Here is a 19447-nt window from a genome sequence, read left to right on the forward strand (position 1 = left end):
ACAATTAAGATAAAGTCAAATGAAGTATAATTAGGCTGAAATTTAAATGTGCCCAGTTCACATCCATAGGCGTTCATCTTGTGATTCTACTCCCATACTATGATTGGACTTAATAAAATAACATTATTGTTCAGACAAAAATGCATTTGTATATTTTCTCAAAATTCTTCCAGCCCTACATATACACATATATATACATATATATATATACATATACATATATATATATATTTTAATTTTTTTTAACATCTAATATGAGTTAGAATAGATAAACCAGACATTTCCAAGAGAGATGTGTCCTGACAAAGTGGTCAATGACAATATTTACTTTATTTATACTCAACACATATGAACGTAAATCTCAAGTTAAAAAAGCTGTTTAAAAGAGAGAAAAAAACATTTAATTTGGGAAAATCTAATTTAATTTGGTGACCCAACAGAATCCCTCAGTGGGTCCAGACGCAGTCTCTGTGAATTACTGCTTTAATGGTACAAAAGGATCCATGTGACCAAGAACTTTGGCTAAAGTCATTATGAGCCATTGATTTTTTTTAAAGATGAAAAACAAGCAACCTTTTCAACATGTTTATTATTCTTTTTTAAATATGAAACAAAACAAGCCTTTACTGTTGTTTAAAGCCTACAGATTTGCAGCTGACGCAGACGCCATTTTGTGTGTTGTTGTTTTAAAAAAAAAAACCTGACGAGAAGGTGGAGCTGATGAAGAAGAAGAAGAAGAACGGGTGGTTTTAATTTTCAGGAGCAATGGGTGGTGTTTTTTTTTGTTTTTTTACCGAGACCGAGAGAACCAGCAGGTCACCACAGGTCGTGACATCAGCCGTCAATCACAGCGTAGCCACGCCCCTCAGGCAGACCCCTGCTCTGTTCTACATTTGACCCGAAAATGACACAAAATGGACGCCACGCTGTATTGGAACTCGACATTTGAGAATCCCCAGGAAAATCTGACCTGATTCTATAAATCAATGCAAGAGAAATTCTCACAGACTTGCCCCCCTAGTGGCCATTCAAGAGAATACAGGCGACAGAGACTTTAGCATTGGCTTCACGTTCAAGTCAAATCTGCAGCCTCAGGACAAACACTGAGCAAAGACAGGTTTGTGTGTGTGAAGAAAACTAACTTCTAAATGTCTAATTTTACAGAACAGCTCTCTTTAGTTTAATCACCTTTAAGTGCACAGCAAGAAAATTACACCAATTCACTTAATGCTTTTGATAAGGGAGGGGGGAAAAACAGAAGTAGGCATATAATACATAAAAAGATCCCATTTAATTTTTCGATACAAACTCGGGAAGCAGTTTACAACCTTAATTCAACATGCAGTGACCGTAAAGACACATCCAAGATGTTAAAGGTGGGAAAATAAGATTCAAACCAAGTTTGTGTGTGAGTGTGTGTTTTCACAGTGATTATTATAGTGTTGTACTCAAGTGTTCTGACGCAGAACAATCAGGCTTATACGTATATAAAAAAAAAAATGGAGACATTAGGGTGATTTTGTTTGTTGATAGTGGGGGAAAAAATGTACAAAAGAAGAAGAAGAATATTGCAGTGTTTAGATAATAACCGTGTCCAGAATTCACTGTGGGTGAAGTAACTGTGTAGTGTCAGGTTGTGGCTTCAGAGGTTTAAAAATAAACAAAAATAAAGTGTTGGCTCATCAATCACGTGACATGAAAACTCACCTGTGGCGATGTGTACCATTCAAAGACGGGTTTTCGTACCAAGCATGCACTCACACAGACACACAGACACACACACACACACACACAGAGAGACACACACACACACACACAGAGAAAAAGCCCTTAAATCTACTTTGGTACCACAAATCATTCTGCTGCTCATTCTGTTGAGTTATTTCATTCAAACCACATCTACAATGTACACTACAAGTTACAAAACTGTAGAAAATACTGTCTTTAAAAACAAACAAACAACAAAAAAATGTTCCATGGCAGAAAAAGTAAGTCCGTAAATGTGGATGTTTCTGTACAGATGACGACATCGCGCTGTAACTGCCGTTCCTTTGACGCTTTCGAAGCATATAAAACAATATTCGACACAGAAATTCCTTTTACATCGCTATGCCGTAAAAAGGTAATTCAGCTATATAAAAACTCCAAGACTGTACATAATAATAAAATGGAAGGGACGCAGGGGAAGGAGGGGGCGGGGGGGGCTGCTCTTGTAAATCAGATAAGGCACCGTGTTTCCTGCTTTTATCCCTCGTGAAAAAGTGTCCACCAGCCTTTAGCGTTGCTTGTTGTCTTATATATATTTATATATATATATATATAAAAACAAGAAAAAAAAGCTTTCACACGTAGGCCCCCAGCGCTGCGTGGAACTCTGTCAGACACTGAACAAGCTGCTGGAATTTGGGCCTTTCCTCTGGGTCCAAGGCCCAGCAACAGGCCATCACTGCAAACCTGCAACACACACACACACACATACACAGGGATGAGTCACTTTGAATGTCCATGACTCATTAAAGGGAAACAGGCCGCACTGGTACAGAGAAACACACAGGAGATGTCAGAGGACAAAAATCCAGAGCTGGAGAGTGTTAACGGTAAATGTTTATCGTAAACGTACAGCGCGTCGCTCTAACGTCTTCAAACGGGAGCTGCACCGCGCTGATATAAATCAGCCATGTGTAATCATTTCTTCATCATCAGAGGTGTGTGCGTGCGTGCGTGCGCCGCTTTAATGTTTGATTCTGCAGCCTCTGAGATGTTAGGAAGGGAAGTCGTCACCTCACCACCTATTGTATTTAGAGGGAAACTGTGTTTGTTTATTTAACAGATTTCAGATCATCATTCCATGTGTTCTCTCTCTAACTCTCTCTCTGTGCTGCTTTTCCAGGGCGAGGGCGAGTTTTTTTTTTGTTTTTTGATCCTTCGCCGTGTACACAAAACGTTTACGACCATGCCGTAATCTCACATTTTATTGCTGTGAGAAAACTAGATAGCGGCGTTAGCGCACTTTGTGAAAACGTTAAAAAATAAAATAAAATTACAGTCTCTCGTCTTTGTTTTTGCCAGCATTCTTTACAATCTGGAGGAGCCCCCGCGCGCACGGGGTTCCTGAACTCTCCCTTGTTAGGAGAGCCATTAGCGTCATCTAAACATGTGGACATAAAAGCATGTATCATTGAATTGGCATCCCTGAAACTCATAAACAGACACATTTTTGCAATATCCCCTTTAAAAAAATAAGAACAAAAATTGGACGACCTTGCGAACATGCAATTCAAAGCTAAACAACGCACACAGGGCTTTGACACAGAGAGCTTTGTGTGTTATTGTAAAAAGGAAGTGAGGACTGTGGCCGTGTATGCAGATTGTTGGGCCCCGAGACAAAAAAAATACACTTTTATCGCGACTTAATTGAAGACAGCAGCTGCCGCCGAGCAGGCAGCCTTTTATGGCCAACTAACGAAGAGGTTTTTAAAGCCACACTGGGACGCCGAGCTACGTGTAGCCGCCGTGACGCTGGAACTGAATATCACCAAGGAGGATCATATAGCATGTAAAGAACATAACGTTAGCAAACATAGAAATTTATTTGCAACCACGTGTTTCCGAGTTGCCCTGATCCAATACTAAAATGATTGCATTAATTTGTTAACTCTTAGCGGTTTATCTTGATTGGGAATCAAATGAACACAGTTGATTTATTAACTTGTCTGATAGATTTATGTGATTATTTAAAACCTTAAGTAGTGAAATATGCCTCAGTGATTGCTCCACACGTCCAGTGATGGCTACAGGGCTGCAACACACTATTATTTTCATAATTGTTTAATCGGACGATTATTTTCTCGATTAATCGAGGACTTGTTTGGTTGGTAAAACGCCAGAAATCGTCGGTCACTGTTCGTCAAACACTGGAACTGATAATGTTCTTAAATGTCTCATTGATTTCTTTGTTAAATGGAGCAAAGAAACGAAGAAAATATTCACATTTAAGAAGCTGAAACAATCACATCAACAACCTCAACCTGAATAATCGATTAACAAAATAGCTGACAATTAATTTAGTAATTCATAATCAATTAGTAGACTAATCGTTGCAGCCACAACAAACCCATAGATATTTACAATCACCCGTTCCAGATCAAAACAGGCACTTTTATTTTGAAATTCTGTGAATTATCTGTCATTGAGATATCTAGACGGAATATTGTGATGTCATTTTTTTAATTGATTGCCCCCTACTGGCCAGACTAGATGCAGACCAAAGGTCATGTGCGTTTGAGACTCTGGCCATCGACCGAGTAAAAGAAACGGACGTCATCTTCCATCTGCGAAACAAACTCCCGTTTTAAAGCCACGAAATTTGCAAATTGACCAGCACCATGACTGGTTTTTCCATCCATCTAGTGCTGTATCCTGCACATGGGGGTCGTCGTTGCTCATGCTAATCCCATATGTCGCCCCCTTGTGGCTATTTTATATATTTTTTAGTGTGATGTAAGCCCATTCTCCCATAAATCACCATCCAAACTTACTTTTGAAACCAGCAGTCGCCCCATGGTGGATACTGCCAACATCCATCCTACTCCCTAGGCTACAGTTTTCAAATGTATATACATATTTCTATACAGTATAGTCTATTATCATTACATGGCATCATGATTTATATTTTTTGCATTTAAGATAAACTAAGCTAAACATTTTATTGTTATTTATCTGGCAAATAAATTCATCTTTTTCAAACCTAAATGTGAGTCAGCTTCTTCTCTGTGAAGTCAGAAATGAATCAAACATAACATTCAACCCCTAAAACCAACATTTCTGCTCAGGAATGCAAGTTAATAACTATAATTTGTCATCGCAATCAAGAAATAATAATATGCTTTAGTGTTTTTTTTTCAGTAAAACTGTAAATTTGAAGCATAAAAACATAATTTCAGTTTAAGAGCCTCTACATAGTGGTGTTTTAACTTTTACAGAGACATAAAATATGATTTTGATAATTACCAGATCTGTAAATTTAAGGCAGCTGTGACATAAACCGTAGATTAGGTGGTGGTCCAATAAAGAACTGTATTTTTCTTTTCACTTTTTAATTTTCATGTGTTTTTTGATTCACTGATAAAGAATAATTAACATTACTGACATTTAATCTGCCCCTCAAGGTCATGAAATGAGTATTGGACATAATTAAGTGGACCAGGATCATTCCAAAGTCTGTGTTATCATGACTTACACCTTTACGGGGGTTTATTTTTTTTTTTTACTACCACTACAAGCATGAACTCTGGCTCGTATCAGTCGATCGTGCAGTGGAAGATAATCCACTGCAGCCCTGCTTTGATCCCGGAAAATCCGTGTTATTATCCAGAAGTGAGACGGTGGCAGCGGCGCGTTCTCGAGAAAAACCTGATATTGAGGAAGTGCTTTGAAAAAAAAAAAAAAAAAAAGCAGAGGGAACGCGACAGCCCACGGGCACAGGACGCTCCTTCTTGACAGTTGCAGGATGTTGATAAGCTCCACTTTATTTCAGCTTGATTTGGTTCATATTAAAAAACAACACTGCGCTACATCTGGTCAGTGTCTGTAATAACACACACATACACACACACACACACACACACACACACACACGGTTCTATCAGTGCACTCGTCTCCAACTGTGAGTTATGCAGGCAAACGTCCAGCACTGTCAGTCTGTTTAACTGCCATGTGTTTAAATAGGAGCGTATAATGGGCTGCAGGTGAGCCGTACCTATTAGTGCGTTTAATGCAAACAACGCCATATGTACACATATATATGTTTATAAATATATGTGTGTGTGTAATATGGAGACAGGCCAATAAACCGTATTCAGAACATTTTGTCAATTAAAACTTAAGGAGCTGTCGTATGTTTTTATTCCTCTGCAAAGTAACATGTTTTTTTTTTTATTGTTTGTTTTCCTGTTCTTTGACTGCTTTTCATCTCGTCTGCTAACGATTACGTGATCTGAACTGATCATCATCGCTGCAACTGCAACTAATAATCAGTTTGTTGTTGATTAATCCGAGGATTTGTTTCCAACGAATGGACAGAAAACTTTGTGAAAAGGATCGTGTTTTCAAACGGCTTCTGATGATGGAAAAATGCACCAAATTCTTATATTTAAGAGAAAATAACGCAGTCTATACAACATTCCTGCAACAATTCCTACTTTCAACTCTGTGAACTGTGTTAAAGATGTGCCGTCACTGTGTTTTCATTATAGAGGATGTAGTTGGTGCCGCTGCACTCTAATGACTTTCCACTGTGTACGCACACGCACACACAGACATGCCTTTATGTTTCCAAAACAGTAAATACTACGACACACAAATCGATTGTGTTTAAACTTAAGTGACTTACTATGAGCCGAGATGTTTTTCCAGCTCCACACTAAGTGCTGATATTAAATGGAACTGACTGGCCAATTAAAAAGTGTACAAAGCTGACGGTCACAAATTAAAACCATTAGAAATCACTTCAGGCTGCAGTGGGCGGGATCTCTGGGAGAACATCTCATGACCTTCAAATACTAACTTTTTGGAATCGTGGCTCTTTGTCCTGAACCTCTCTCTCCCCCACATAACCACAGACAGAAGCACATGCTTTATATGTAACAGATGACCCGAGGCAGTGTCTCCGTCTCTGAGACACTTCGCCCCATCCTGACACGCACTTCAGCACATTTATTTCCCCCCACTATTCCCGCATTTTCGTGGCTGTACAGGCAGTAGTTTGTCCTGAAATAGAGCTACAACTGCGTGTCAGTGATTACTTAAAGATTCATCAGATAAACTTACAAAACCATTGGAGGTCAAAACAAACAGCCCAGAAGTGCATCACGCTATTAGAAGTGATTACGCTGTGACTGCAGCTTGGCCTGCATCCATGCCCTCTTTTGCTTATCGGAAGAGGACAACAGTGATGTTGTATTTGTTCCTTTACAATGGAGGACACACACACATACTGGGTCTCCCTGAGGACAAAAGTCACACCAATGTGTCTGAAAAGTGGCGTGTGGCGTGTATTTCTGGGTTTACACTGTGGCAAAGTAACAAACAGAGGCGTTATAATTAGTGCTGGGCACATTAAAGGCGTCAACGTTTACACACATTAGCGCATGTCGCGTTTCCATGACGACTGACTGGAAAAAGACACGCATGACGTCATGTTTATGTGACTCCTGATGAGTTTAAATGAGTCTCTAAAGTAAAGCCCAATTTATACTCCTGCGTAAAGTGCTCTGCGTAGCTACGCAGAGTCCTCTGCATCGACGCAGAACCTGTCGAAGAGCCTCTGCGTCGTCTCCGGGTGCACGGAATATTTTTTAAGTGTCCGTCACTCCGTCAAGGGACTATGGAGACGGCAAGAGCTGCGATTGGTCCTCAGGACAGGCCGAGCTAAGCTGCTCTGTGCCGGCTCTCAGTGCGCTCCGGGCGTCCTGACAGAGGCGGAGCTGATCCCCGCCGATAACGCCGCTGCCGAACTATAAATACGTCATATCTTAACACACACAGCACATGTTTAGACTCTAAATGGCCAATTTCTCGCCTCAAATTATCTTAAAACTGCGTTCCGTGACACAGAAAAGTGAGAAACGGCCACTTTTTCAACAACAACAGTCTTTCTCTCTCTTTCTTTCTCGGACGCCATTGCTCACTGTAGCCAGAAGCACAACAACCTTGCGCAGCGACCCCTACTGATCGGGCGGGAAATTGCAGCGAGTGTCCGTCACCACGACGCAGAAGTATAAATGCTCGAGGCGTCTCCGTGGTGACGCAGACGGATAACGCATACGCAGTCGGATAACGCATACGCAGTCCGGGAAGTATAATGTGGCCTTAACGCTAAACTTTAAAAACAGAGGCACACACAGTACACAGGTACGCTGGTTATTTTTATTAGCGCTGCTCTTTTCGTTTAATAAACAGACCGCTCCAGTTCGACTGTAGGCGTGCTAACGGTGCTAAAGGAGCTAACGGAGCTAACTGGTAAACGGTGCCTGGATTCGAACTACAGTTTTGCTGTCATTTGCTGATGTAACAGGGCCGTTTTTGTCAGGGTATTATGGGCTGTTGTTGGTCTGGCAGGAGAAGTTAATTGTGCCTGATGTTGTGATTGTATCTCAGAAATAGTTTGCTGGGCTCTGTGATCATGCCTTGTCAGATCAGTGACCTGTGACAGGAAGTGGATGTGCTTATCTGTGTGTGTGTGTGGGGGGGTGTGTGTGTGTGTGTGTGTGTGTTTGTGTCTATGTGTACGTGCAGAGGACTGGACAGGGGAGAGAACAGAGACGAGGGATTGAGTGAACCGAATCGCAGGTTGTTATTGTTTTGGCGTTAGCTACGGCCTACAGTAGCCTGTGTTGAGAGAGAAAATAAAGTTGCAGTGAAAACATCAATGGGCTCCTTACTACGTTTAAGTAGTACTTCATGCTCTCTGACGGCCCCAACATTGGTTTATTTATCACAATTTTTTTTATCTCCATCACAACATTGACCACTTTGCTCATATCGCATGGCCTTACTTGATTTACATTGTTCTAAAAGATTAGCTTAGCCTAGCTTAAAAGTCAAGTGTGAAAAAATTAGTGACCTCTAATTGTAAGACCCTAAAAGCTAATCCTAAATGCTACAAGGGGGCAAAAACTCCTGAACGTCACACAGATGCACATCAGAAAATGCAGTATTTGTGTTTGCATGTCTGCGAATGTGTGTGTGTGTGTGTGTGTGTGTGTGTGTGTGTGTGTGTGTGTGTGTGTGTGTGTGTGTGAAAATCAACCTACAGTTCGTCTGGACAGTTGATGGGTTGTGCTATTCTGTAGCCATCCTTCAGATAGGCCGACATCTCAAAGGGGTCGATGTCGACGTAAGGGGTCTGACCCAGGGTCATCAGTTCCCACAGGGTCACTCCGAAGGCCCACTGTGAAAACATTGATGTGATGAATAGCTGATAGCGGCACACGTCATAAATGTATGTTCTATACGAGCGGTTGTCTTAAATGTGTTATCGCCGGACCGGATAAGCACAACGAAGACTATGGAAAAGTTGGTGTTTTCCCATTTGCTCTCAAATGCAAAAATGTTCTAGTGGAACAATGCAAGGAAATTATGTTGAAAAATGTGTGTGCAACATAAACAATCAGCACAGGTTTTTTTTTTTCGTAAAGAGGTTGTAAGTTGACGGAGGGTTGACATTTATGCTACAGGAGACACTGGGTTCATGCTGCCATATCAGCGAGGTCTGTGCTGACCCTCACTGTGACCTCCCATGAGGGAATAAAATAATAGTTTTTTCCTGGTTCTTTTGTTAAAGTGTTGTATTAACAATATCCACACATAGCTCAGGTCACTGGGGCTCAGAGTAAGTGTTGAACTGACGCTTAGGGTTGTTCTTATATAAGACATTATGAACCCGACAGTGACTAATGAATGAAAATGCACCAGATGATCCCTGTTCTGTTGGTCTGCCCTAACCTTTAATGGGGTGACACAGGACCTTCAAAGGAAGCAAAGGGAGTGTATCTCCGCTTTGCTATCCTGAGACAGGAAAGAGGGAAGAGCCAGAGACCCATGGAGCTCAACACCGGCACTCCCCTCCCTCTGATTTCTTGACCAACTGTCTGGGAATGGCTCAAATACAATTGGTGCCATTTCCTGCATCACCTTCCCTTTTTATGTCGCCTAAAAAACAGGTTTTATCTAATAAAATCCCTTGAGAGACAGGAAGTGTTGCTTTTCTTGGTGGGGAAGTCACTGTTTACAGATGCAGGGATGTTCATGTTAAAGGCGAGGAGCAAACTGGAAGTCTGGTAGAGCGTTTGCTTACCACATCACTCGCACTCGAGAAGTCATTGTTGAGCAAACTTTCCAGGGCCATCCAGCGAACGGGCCGGTTCTCATTATCCCCTAGACAGTGGTAATCCATGGGAAATAGGTCCCGAGCAAGGGCATTGTCTGTAATCTTCACCTGCATGTTGTCGTCAATGCTGATGGGGGGGAGGAGAAGAGATGAATATTATATTAAGTAAATACATTTGACAGCAAATCACCTGAAATCTACAGAAAGAACTGAGGACATATGATGAAAGCTGGGTCGGGAACACTTACACGCAGTTCCTGGCAGCGAGGTCTTTGTGTATGACCTCGCGACGAGCCAGGTAGCTCATCCCACATGCAATCTGAATCGCCATGTAAACCAAGTCTTGTTGAGAGATTGCCTGAAAGGAAACAAGGGAGGCAAAGACGATAATGTTGTTCAGGAGCAGGAAAAACACACAAGAAAAGGGAGGGAGACAGGAAACCACAGTTGACGTGACACTCTTCTGTGGTGACACTCTTCTGTGTAAAAGTGTTCCAATTTCCTCTAAATATAGTCATCATTGTTAACTGCGGGCCAAGTTACTGCGGGTTACACAAAAAAATACTGCAGTGTTCTGGTGAAAAGGCTGGTCAGCTGTTTTAGCAGAACTAGCACTGCAAAATGATTTTCAATTACTTCCACGGTTATAAAATACATGAATTATATTAAAAAAACATCTAACATCTTTGGTGTTTCTTAACAGAAATGATGTGATATTATGCGCATGCTGCTTTCTTTCTATGAAAACAGGTTCTGTCAAGCAAAACTATCAGACCTGACTGAGGGAACATTGTGCGTATAGAGTGGTAGGAAGCATGATCACTGCTGAACAACCAGATTCACTTTACGTCAGCACTTGTTTGTGTCATACTCCAACCTGTTTGCAGCTGTTGCTTTACTAGCACAATGTTGTTGTTGCTTCCCTCCTTGTTGACATAAAATGAATCACTTCCTATGTAAATATCAAAGGCCGACATGGGATCTAAACACCGTTACACTGAGAAACAGATTAATCAGGATAATGTGAACTAATTTGACTCTAGATTCAATGCAACAGATTTATAAATATAAACTAATTACAAAAAAGTTAGAAACTACAGCTTTAGGTAAATACTACGATCAGTCATGCTACACATCACATGCGCCAATGATGCAGACCGCAAACTGATGGTTCTTTGAAGTTAAATAGTGCCATTTATTGAATAAACTACCATACAATTTGGTACAAATATCCATTGTACAAAGACTACTGATGTTAATAATCTGCTGACGTTTCTCGTAATGCCTTCAAGAGATTAACATTTGCGTTTTTTAAGGGAAACAAATCAAGAATTAATAGACGTATAAAACATAGTGAGACATTTATGTTGCCCACGGGATGAACGAGAGAAAAGATTGCTTTGTGTTTCTTTGTCGTGCCATCGACAGATATTTTTGGCGTTGTGCTAATTAGCATTTCAGTGAATAGTGAAAAAACCTCTTTGCTATCGCACTTAGCTATGATGGTAAATGGGGCTGCAACTTAAGGTTCTTTTGTATACTGTTTTTTTGATATTTTAAGAGCTAAATTTCTATTAATCAGTGGTTTTGGCCCCAAGAAGTCCTCCAAAATGTTCAGAATGATTTCAGAATGTTAAGCATTGTATTCTATAAAAGTGCAACACATAGAACCAACCAACAGTATCCATACAAGTAGAAGTTAAAATATTAATAATATCTATTCATCCAGATCTGATACTCTTTACTATAAAATATAGAATTACTTAGCTCTGTCAAGCAATACTATCAGACCTGACTGAGGGAGTGTTTGTGTGTATACAGAAGAGCAGGCAGGGTATTTACAGATTTGGCAGCAATTTTAATGTAATTTTAATGGGAAGTCCCATTTAAGTACATGCTTATTATGTTAGATGGTAATAGTTATAAGTTACATTACAGATCACAATATTAAAATTACTGGTATGGTGACAAAGCAGGTAAGAGTGATGGTATACTTAAATATCAGTTTCAGCCTACACCCTTTTGAGTTTACCATTGTGAATTTAGATCGTTTTATATTAATATTTTCTTGTTTGATATAAATAAATACCACAATAAATATAAAAAACTGGAAGACGCTGAAATATCATTCATAAGGAGAATTTGGGAAGTAGTCTTGTTGCTGCTGCAGTGAAGCTGCTACAACCAAAGTGTTGGTATCTGTCTTTTGTCACTGCTCTGTGATTAAACAGCAGACAAACATACCGCCCACCTCGCCTCGTTTCTGTGTGTTGGATCGCCGTTTAACGCTGCAGTACAAGGACGGAAGGAAGGAACTGTTATCTCTGCAACACATCCATGACACTACCAAAGGAAGGTTTTGTTTGAACAAGTTGTTTTGTCTCAAACCAGCTGTGAGTAGCACCATCATCATCATCATCATACCTTAAACTACCCTCATACCCCCTAACGTCAGATACTTTGCCAGGAGAAGCTGTTCCAACCATTGCGTCAGGGCGGTTGGTGCATTATGTGCGTTGAATAATTTACTACGGCTCACAAAAGATGTTATAAAACTTGAAATGGCCCTCGACAGAAAAAAGGTTTCCATGCCCTGATTTAGCTATAACAAAAAAACCCTGCTGTGCCAAAACAGGCCCCCAGTGCTGCTAGCATGGGGGTGAACTTGTTTTGTTTCTCGGTCTCATGGACAAAATCAACACATTACATCAGTGCTGAAATGAACAAAATTGTATAAACTACTTTATGTGCAGCATAAGGGAAGCTGACCCCATGAAATAGACAACTTTTTGGCTTTGACTTGTCACGATGATGTTAAACCTGTTTGTACAGTGTAATGGTGATAGAAAAATGACACCATACGTGTTTGCACTGGTCCCCACAAGAAGTAGTCCGTGTATTAATTCTCCTGACCACTGGGACGCAGTTTTAACTGAATAATGGCGACTCAGTTTACAGCACAAAGAAACTGTGTTACTCATTACCGAAGCAAAGCAATGAAAAAAAAAAAAAAAACACACTCAACAATCGGTATATGTATAGCCTGTGATGTAAATGTGGCTGAAGTGACAGAAACAAAGCATCTGCAATGCAAGAGACAAATAATCCAGTTGATAGAGAATCAAGGGTGATTTTTGTTGTTGTTAAAATTCTGCCTTTGCTTAGTCTTCATGAACAGAAATATAGAATTACTTAGCTCTGTCAAGCAATACTATCAGACCTGACCGAGGGAGTGTTTGTGTGTATACAGCAGCAGAGCAGGCAGGCTCAAGACGTGTTTATTCTGTTTAAAACATCTGAACTGCCCCCCCCCCCCCCTGCCTTAACATAAAACAAATAATTTCTTGTGTGCAACAGAGGAATATCACCGGGCAACACAAGATCTAAACACCATTATACTGAGAAATACAGAGTGAGTCATGTGGATCTGATACGATGTGAACTCATTGACAATGGTTTAGAATGTAACACACATTTGTTAATATTTAAAAGTTTAAACACTTCAATTTTAAAAGGCTTTAAAAATGACACACTCTTTGCCTTTTATACTAAATGAGTAACAAAACCAACAGCCTATGTATTAAACTGCCAACTAACTCTGGTTCATTTGTTCAAATTGGAATTTTGAAGGTTGTTTTCTGCTCTGGGCAGTGACTGATGTTTTCCTCCTGCTGTTTCATTCTAAACTGATGAAAGTTGTCTGTTGTCTCCATAAGAAACCACTTTTGTGTTTGGGGAAAATGCAGGACATGTAGACATTAGCCTGTCCGGCAGGTTTGTTTGAGGAAAGTGAAAGCACTGCACAGATACAAAAAGACGCCTGGATGTTAACAATGTGAGGCAGCTTCTTTGGCTTTAATACATATAAACATCCTGTGTAGCTTTTTAAAAAAAAAGTCAGTTCAGCTCCTGAACTAACATGACATATATGAATGCATTCAACCTTATTTCCAAGTATCTGATCTTTGACAGGCAGTCTCCGCTGCATGACCCCGGCCTGAGATACACAGAGTGGAAAGTTTGACCATTTAATCTTATCAGAGCGTGAAGACTGTGATACAACCCAAATTAATTAATCCTGACAACCCTGAAAAACAAAGTCTTGGCAACCCATGAACAGAGATAAGAACATTTAAAGTCAACAAGTCAAGCAAAACTGAGATGTGTTTAGCTGGTACTGGAGCGTCAAACATCAGGCTGGTGGTTTGTCAGGCGGAAATGAAAACTGTGGAAAAGGTCAAGACTCGCTTCCAGCCCCTTCACCTCTACCTTTTCAAACCAGATGTTCCCTCTCAGAACAAACGCCACACTGTAGTGTTGTGCTTTCCTCACAGATTTATCTCCTTCATATTATTTCAGATTTATAGCTTGGCGTATCTTTCACCAGCACAACAACTTAATGACTATGCCTTTGTTTCCGACAACTGCCAAAAGTACATAATGAGATCGCTCAGAAAGAAGGTGCTGATGTGTTCACTGAAAATTAAGGTTTGGGGTTTTGATTAATGCAAATGGGTGGCATGATTCATCTTGTGATTGCAAAGTGTTTGCTACATGTGTATTTTGGATTTGGTTGGATTAGCGCTGCGTCTATGCCAAGTGCATCAAAGACTCCCCAGGGTTAACCTGTACAAAAGCCTGATTGTCTTTACATACTGAATACAAAAAGTCTGCTTTGCCCCGTCGCTTCACGCCTATTTCGACAATCCTTCTACGAACAGAGTTTTTTCTAAAGTAGTGACTGTTAGGTGTTATTTGGTGCAAACACACAAAACATTCTTTCAGGCTTGTCACTGGGATAGAATCTGACTTATCATCCAATTTGGGGGGATTTAGTTTTAATAGCTTAATAAATATCTCAGAGCGGTGCTGTTACATAGTTCACACTGAAGCGTTATCTTAATGGCTTAAAAAAGTGTCTTAAACCTCCAGTAAATGTATCCCGTGTTAAAGCCTCACCTGTGGATTGTTAGCCTCTGCTAGCTTGCACTGCCGCAAGAACAGCTTGAGATTCCCCCAAGCCATGAAGGGCAACAGCACCATCGGCTTCTCTCCGTCCTCCGTGCATACATGACTTATAGGCAGCAGATTTCTGTAGGGCAGCAACAATCACATATGGTCACATATAGTGTTTTGGTACACGTGTTGATTCATGTAAGAGAGGTTCATGGAAGTCAGTGTTATACGTTAGCAGGGTCATGAAAACTACTGCTGTGGGAGAGGAAGCGGGTATATCTTTTGACTATAGTGACCTTAAAAAAAGAGGAAGGACAACAAGAAGATAATCATTTTCACACAAAGATAGTTCCTTAGTAGATGTGGGCCAACTTTTGCTAAATTCAGCACATTCAGTTTGAGAGGATCAAAATAAATATATATTATAGAAGCAACAATGCAATGCAACGTGCAACTTTTTACATTTAGCCTGGGAAAGTGTTTAGTTCTATTCCTCCGTGTTACAGTGTCTGCTCGATGTGTGAAAATGTGGTCTTCTTTCATCAGTATTTTTAACGGAGACATTTCACAGACGACCACAGGAACTGCTCTGACGGAATACAGTGTAGGGTTGGGGGGTTAAGTGGTATGACTACAGACAAGAGAGCATTTGTTACAACAGCGGACATGGTGATTTAAGTTTTTTTTTAATCAAATTAAAGCAAAACTGCTTGAAAATGACAACACGAACAAAACAACTGCAGTGATTTATGTGAGCTTCCACTTACCTGTGATGAAGTCCACGGAGTTTGCAACTTTCAGTCAACATCATGGTCACCTGCACTTCTGATGCATGATCTATGAATTTAATCAGAGACAGAATCTAATTTAGATCATCATACGATGGTTTTCAGTAGCAGCTGGAAAAGTAATCAACTGTGTCGTGCGACTCCACGTTGTGTTTAATTTGTCCTTTTTTTTTCTTTTTCCTGTACATATTTTTTTCTCTGGGAAACTAAATTTCTCAGTTTTTCATCTATGAACACCCCTCTGCTATAATGCGGCTCTTATGGATATTGGCATTTTTTTTTTTTCACATCCCAAAAGGAACATGAGAAGGAAGTACAGAGTTTAACAAAGCCAGTGCTGGCATGAGGATATTGTTCACCGCATGGTATCCACCCCTCCCTGAGTAAACATGAGAGAATGGAGAGGTCAGAAGGCAACTGGCAGAGAGCGCTGACACACGCTGCTAACAAACAACCCGACACTCCCATGTAAAGGAGGCCTGTGCAAAACCTGCAGCAGGAGAGCAAGACATACAACTCAATTACTGTACGCATGTAGATGGGGATGAAACAATGTATAGCCATCTGCTGAGGCCATTAAAAGCCAGGCTTCACTGAATAAATAAACACGATTATAACCTTGCAGTTGCACGCTTCGTGTCGTGTTGCTGTTTATGAATTCACGCTTTGTGTGATCATGACGGCCTTTGACCATACACTACCATTCAAAAGTTAGGGGTCACCTATACAATTTTTTTTGTGTTTTCCATTAAAAGTCACACTTTTACTCATCAAAAGAGTTGAATGAATCGAAAATATAGTAAAGACATTGACAAGATAAGAAATAATGAATTTTATTCAAAATAATTATTTTGCTTTTGTCAAAGAACCAGCAAAACTGTTTTCATCTGTGCTAACATAATTGCACAAGGGTTTTCAAGGGTTTTCTAATCAATAGTCTTCTAACGCGATTAGCAAACACAATGTACCATTAGAACACTGGAGAGATGGTTGTTGGACATGGGCCTCTATACACCTATGTACATATGCCATTAAAAACCATACGTTTGCAGCTAGAATAGTCGTTTTCAAGTGTATTTCTAATTCATTTGATGTATGAATGTATGTATATCCACTGAAAAAAAAAATGTTTTTCCTTCAAAAATAAGGACATTTCTAAGTGACCACAAACTTTTGAACGGTAATGTAAATGTTTTATTTCTGTTCATCCTTGAGTTTAACTGGATGTTTGTGTGTTACATTCCAGTGGACTTTATATAGAGACATATCATTAGCCTAATAGCATATTTGCCTAAGTCATTTTTTTTTGGTAATTGTGATATCTTACCAATGTGCTTTTTTCTTGTTTTCCGAAAACATTCTAATATGACTTAGGCAACTATGCTATTAGGCTAACGATATGGAAAACAATTAAGACGTTGTGTAGTGAACACTTGTTGAAGACGGATTTAAATAAAAGGTAGTGTGTGTGTATGTTAATTTTACATATGATTGACATCACATCACAGTGATCTTGACCGTCTCAGTTTATGAAATTAGACATTAAGGTAAACAGACAATGCTAAAACAGTATCAGTTCATCAATAGTTAGCGCAACAGTGGAGGACCTGATAAATCAAGGACTGTTAGCAGCTTTATGTTTTGGTCAAATGATCATTGTCGTGTCTCTGGCATTACAATCACGTTTCAGTCTATGACGCTCACCGAGCGTGAGTGTTTACTTTGCAAAACCACACTTCAATGACTAACTGCAGTGAACTGCACATCCATGGAGATGTGCAAAACTTACAACACACTTGACTTGACACTATTGTTATTTCTTCAACATCTGTGTGAGTCAACTGAGCATTATAGCATCAACAGAAGAACACGTACCTTTCACCGTCTTCACAAAGACCTGCTTCTCCTTCGTGGGGTCTTTATCGTCCAGAAGAACACCATGGAAGATGCGGCCAAACGTGCCTGTCAAGACAAACCACGAGTTGTTTTTTATTTGAGGAAAAGGGCAGGAGAGAGACAGCCACAGGCATCGCTTTCAAAAATCAAAATGTCACCTCGTTCACTTGCCACCATGCCTGGCTAATCTGTAAACAGACACGGACAGGCTTCTGCTTAAAAGGCTTTGCCTCTTTATGGGATTTGGCAGTTTTGGCTGGTGTGTGTCACTGACAGAAGCCAAAACAAGAGCAACTCAATGGAGCGTGGAAGATCTCTCATCACTGAGAGCAATTCAGAAGTACGTACGACGGGAGAAAAAAAAAGGCTAAGTGAGCATGTTCATCATCTCGTTTCTCTAAACTGTCACACCATTGCTCCAAGGACTTTGCTGAGGTAAGATATCATTTCAGAACCTAAACCAATAACATAAACTTAGAAAAAGCATCTGGGCCCCAAGGCTAACTATGCCTTGTGTTTCAGCAGGAGAGCAGACAAATCATAACAACAGGGTTGGTGTTTAACGGTCTCCCTCCAGCTCCTACCTTCTCCATGAGCCTGTCTGGACACGCCGGGCTGCGTAAAACACAACTCGACTTGGGTAAATCGCCTCCAAGATGTGGTCATATTTGTTATATCTTAGTTGTTATTGCTTGTGTTTTATAAGTTTATTTAAAAATTTTGCTGACATTTTTATTTTGTTTGACATTTTTTGTTTATGCGAATAAGACTCTCCAACAATGGCTCTTTCAGAAAAATCGGAAAAGAAAATTTGGGTTTTCTCCCAAAATGGGAGAAAGGCAACAATAACAAAAATTATTGCAGTTTTCTTCAGTAGCAAAATCAAGATTTGATATTAGTGTAATGGTCACGCATCATTCAAACACACATGGAGATAAAATACGTATAATTGCTTTGGTTTACGACAAATTTGTGAAACGTTTCCTCGTTAAGCATTTGTTTTCTGCCCATAAAGACATTAAAAAACCACACTTAGCTGGTTTTTCCTACAAATCTATCTCTAAGTATGACATTTATTGGGAACAGTCAATATTGACTGATATGAAATTTCGTATTATAATAACCCCCTTTCAACAAATATCCAGCCCAAAGAGCAGGAATCGTAAATCCTCAACAACTGTTCATGCAAAAGCATGTTTGATCACCACACCCTCACCAAGTACAATGACTCATGATCCATAAAAGCGAGTCAAACTCATAGGAAGTACGAAAGGGCGCAGTACAAATTCAAACAAACAGCAATTCTATTTGGTTGACCGAGTTCAAACTAGCTGTTCTGACACTTGGCTGCCCATTTGCTGACTGACGTAGAACGCTAATAAACTGATGCTTCATTGGTTAATTCACCCTCTGAGGACAATAAATACTTGCACAGAAATGTATGGTGACACTGAAGTGCTGGAGGACATCACCATCAATTCAGCTATCACATTAGCATCACCAAGTACAGCTTAACTTAATGCGATGGGATATTTAACAACCATCCGGCATCAGAGGACCCTGGCTCTGATAACGGCTAATGGCTGCATTAGCTCCACCTGTCAGATAACCGCTCTATGTAAAGACTCCACAGTCTTGGTTGCTACTGGCTAGTGGCACTGCTGTCACAAATTGTGGGTCAATGGCGTAAAAAACTGACAGATGCTATGGGTGATGCCACTTGGTGGCAGGACCACTTTTGCTGTGTGAGGAAAGTGATTCAGACTGCTAAAGGATCCATTCCAGGTCTAGCACATGAGAGCTAATGTGAGTGATGCCCAGTCCACAGCTTGTTGAGCTTAGAGGAGAGATATTTCCTAATGAACTGAAGTGCTGGAGGACGTCACCATCAATACAGTCATCACATTAGCATCACCAA

The 19447-nt window shown here is 40.2% G+C and overlaps 1 protein-coding gene across 2 annotated transcripts in view; it reads right to left on the bottom strand.

The window, feature by feature from the left end:
* Positions 1 to 1271: 1271 nt before the first annotated feature.
* The window catches only part of ryk (receptor like tyrosine kinase), a 46548-nt gene continuing 28372 nt past the window's right edge, over positions 1272 to 19447 (bottom strand). For both annotated transcript variants that reach the window (XM_083888495.1, XM_083888494.1), the window contains exons 10-16: positions 17509 to 17595; positions 15613 to 15682; positions 14849 to 14981; positions 10138 to 10247; positions 9857 to 10016; positions 8814 to 8950; positions 1272 to 2454 (exon numbers count right to left, since the gene is read on the bottom strand). In XM_083888495.1, the coding sequence (XP_083744621.1) occupies positions 2343 to 2454; positions 8814 to 8950; positions 9857 to 10016; positions 10138 to 10247; positions 14849 to 14981; positions 15613 to 15682; positions 17509 to 17595 (809 nt within the window). In that variant the 3' untranslated portion in view covers positions 1272 to 2342. The remainder of the gene's footprint in view (positions 2455 to 8813; positions 8951 to 9856; positions 10017 to 10137; positions 10248 to 14848; positions 14982 to 15612; positions 15683 to 17508; positions 17596 to 19447) is intronic.

This window comes from Microchirus variegatus, assembly GCF_963457635.1.
Source record: "Microchirus variegatus genome assembly, chromosome: 4".
In the NCBI taxonomy this organism is placed as follows: domain Eukaryota; kingdom Metazoa; phylum Chordata; class Actinopteri; order Pleuronectiformes; family Soleidae; genus Microchirus; species Microchirus variegatus.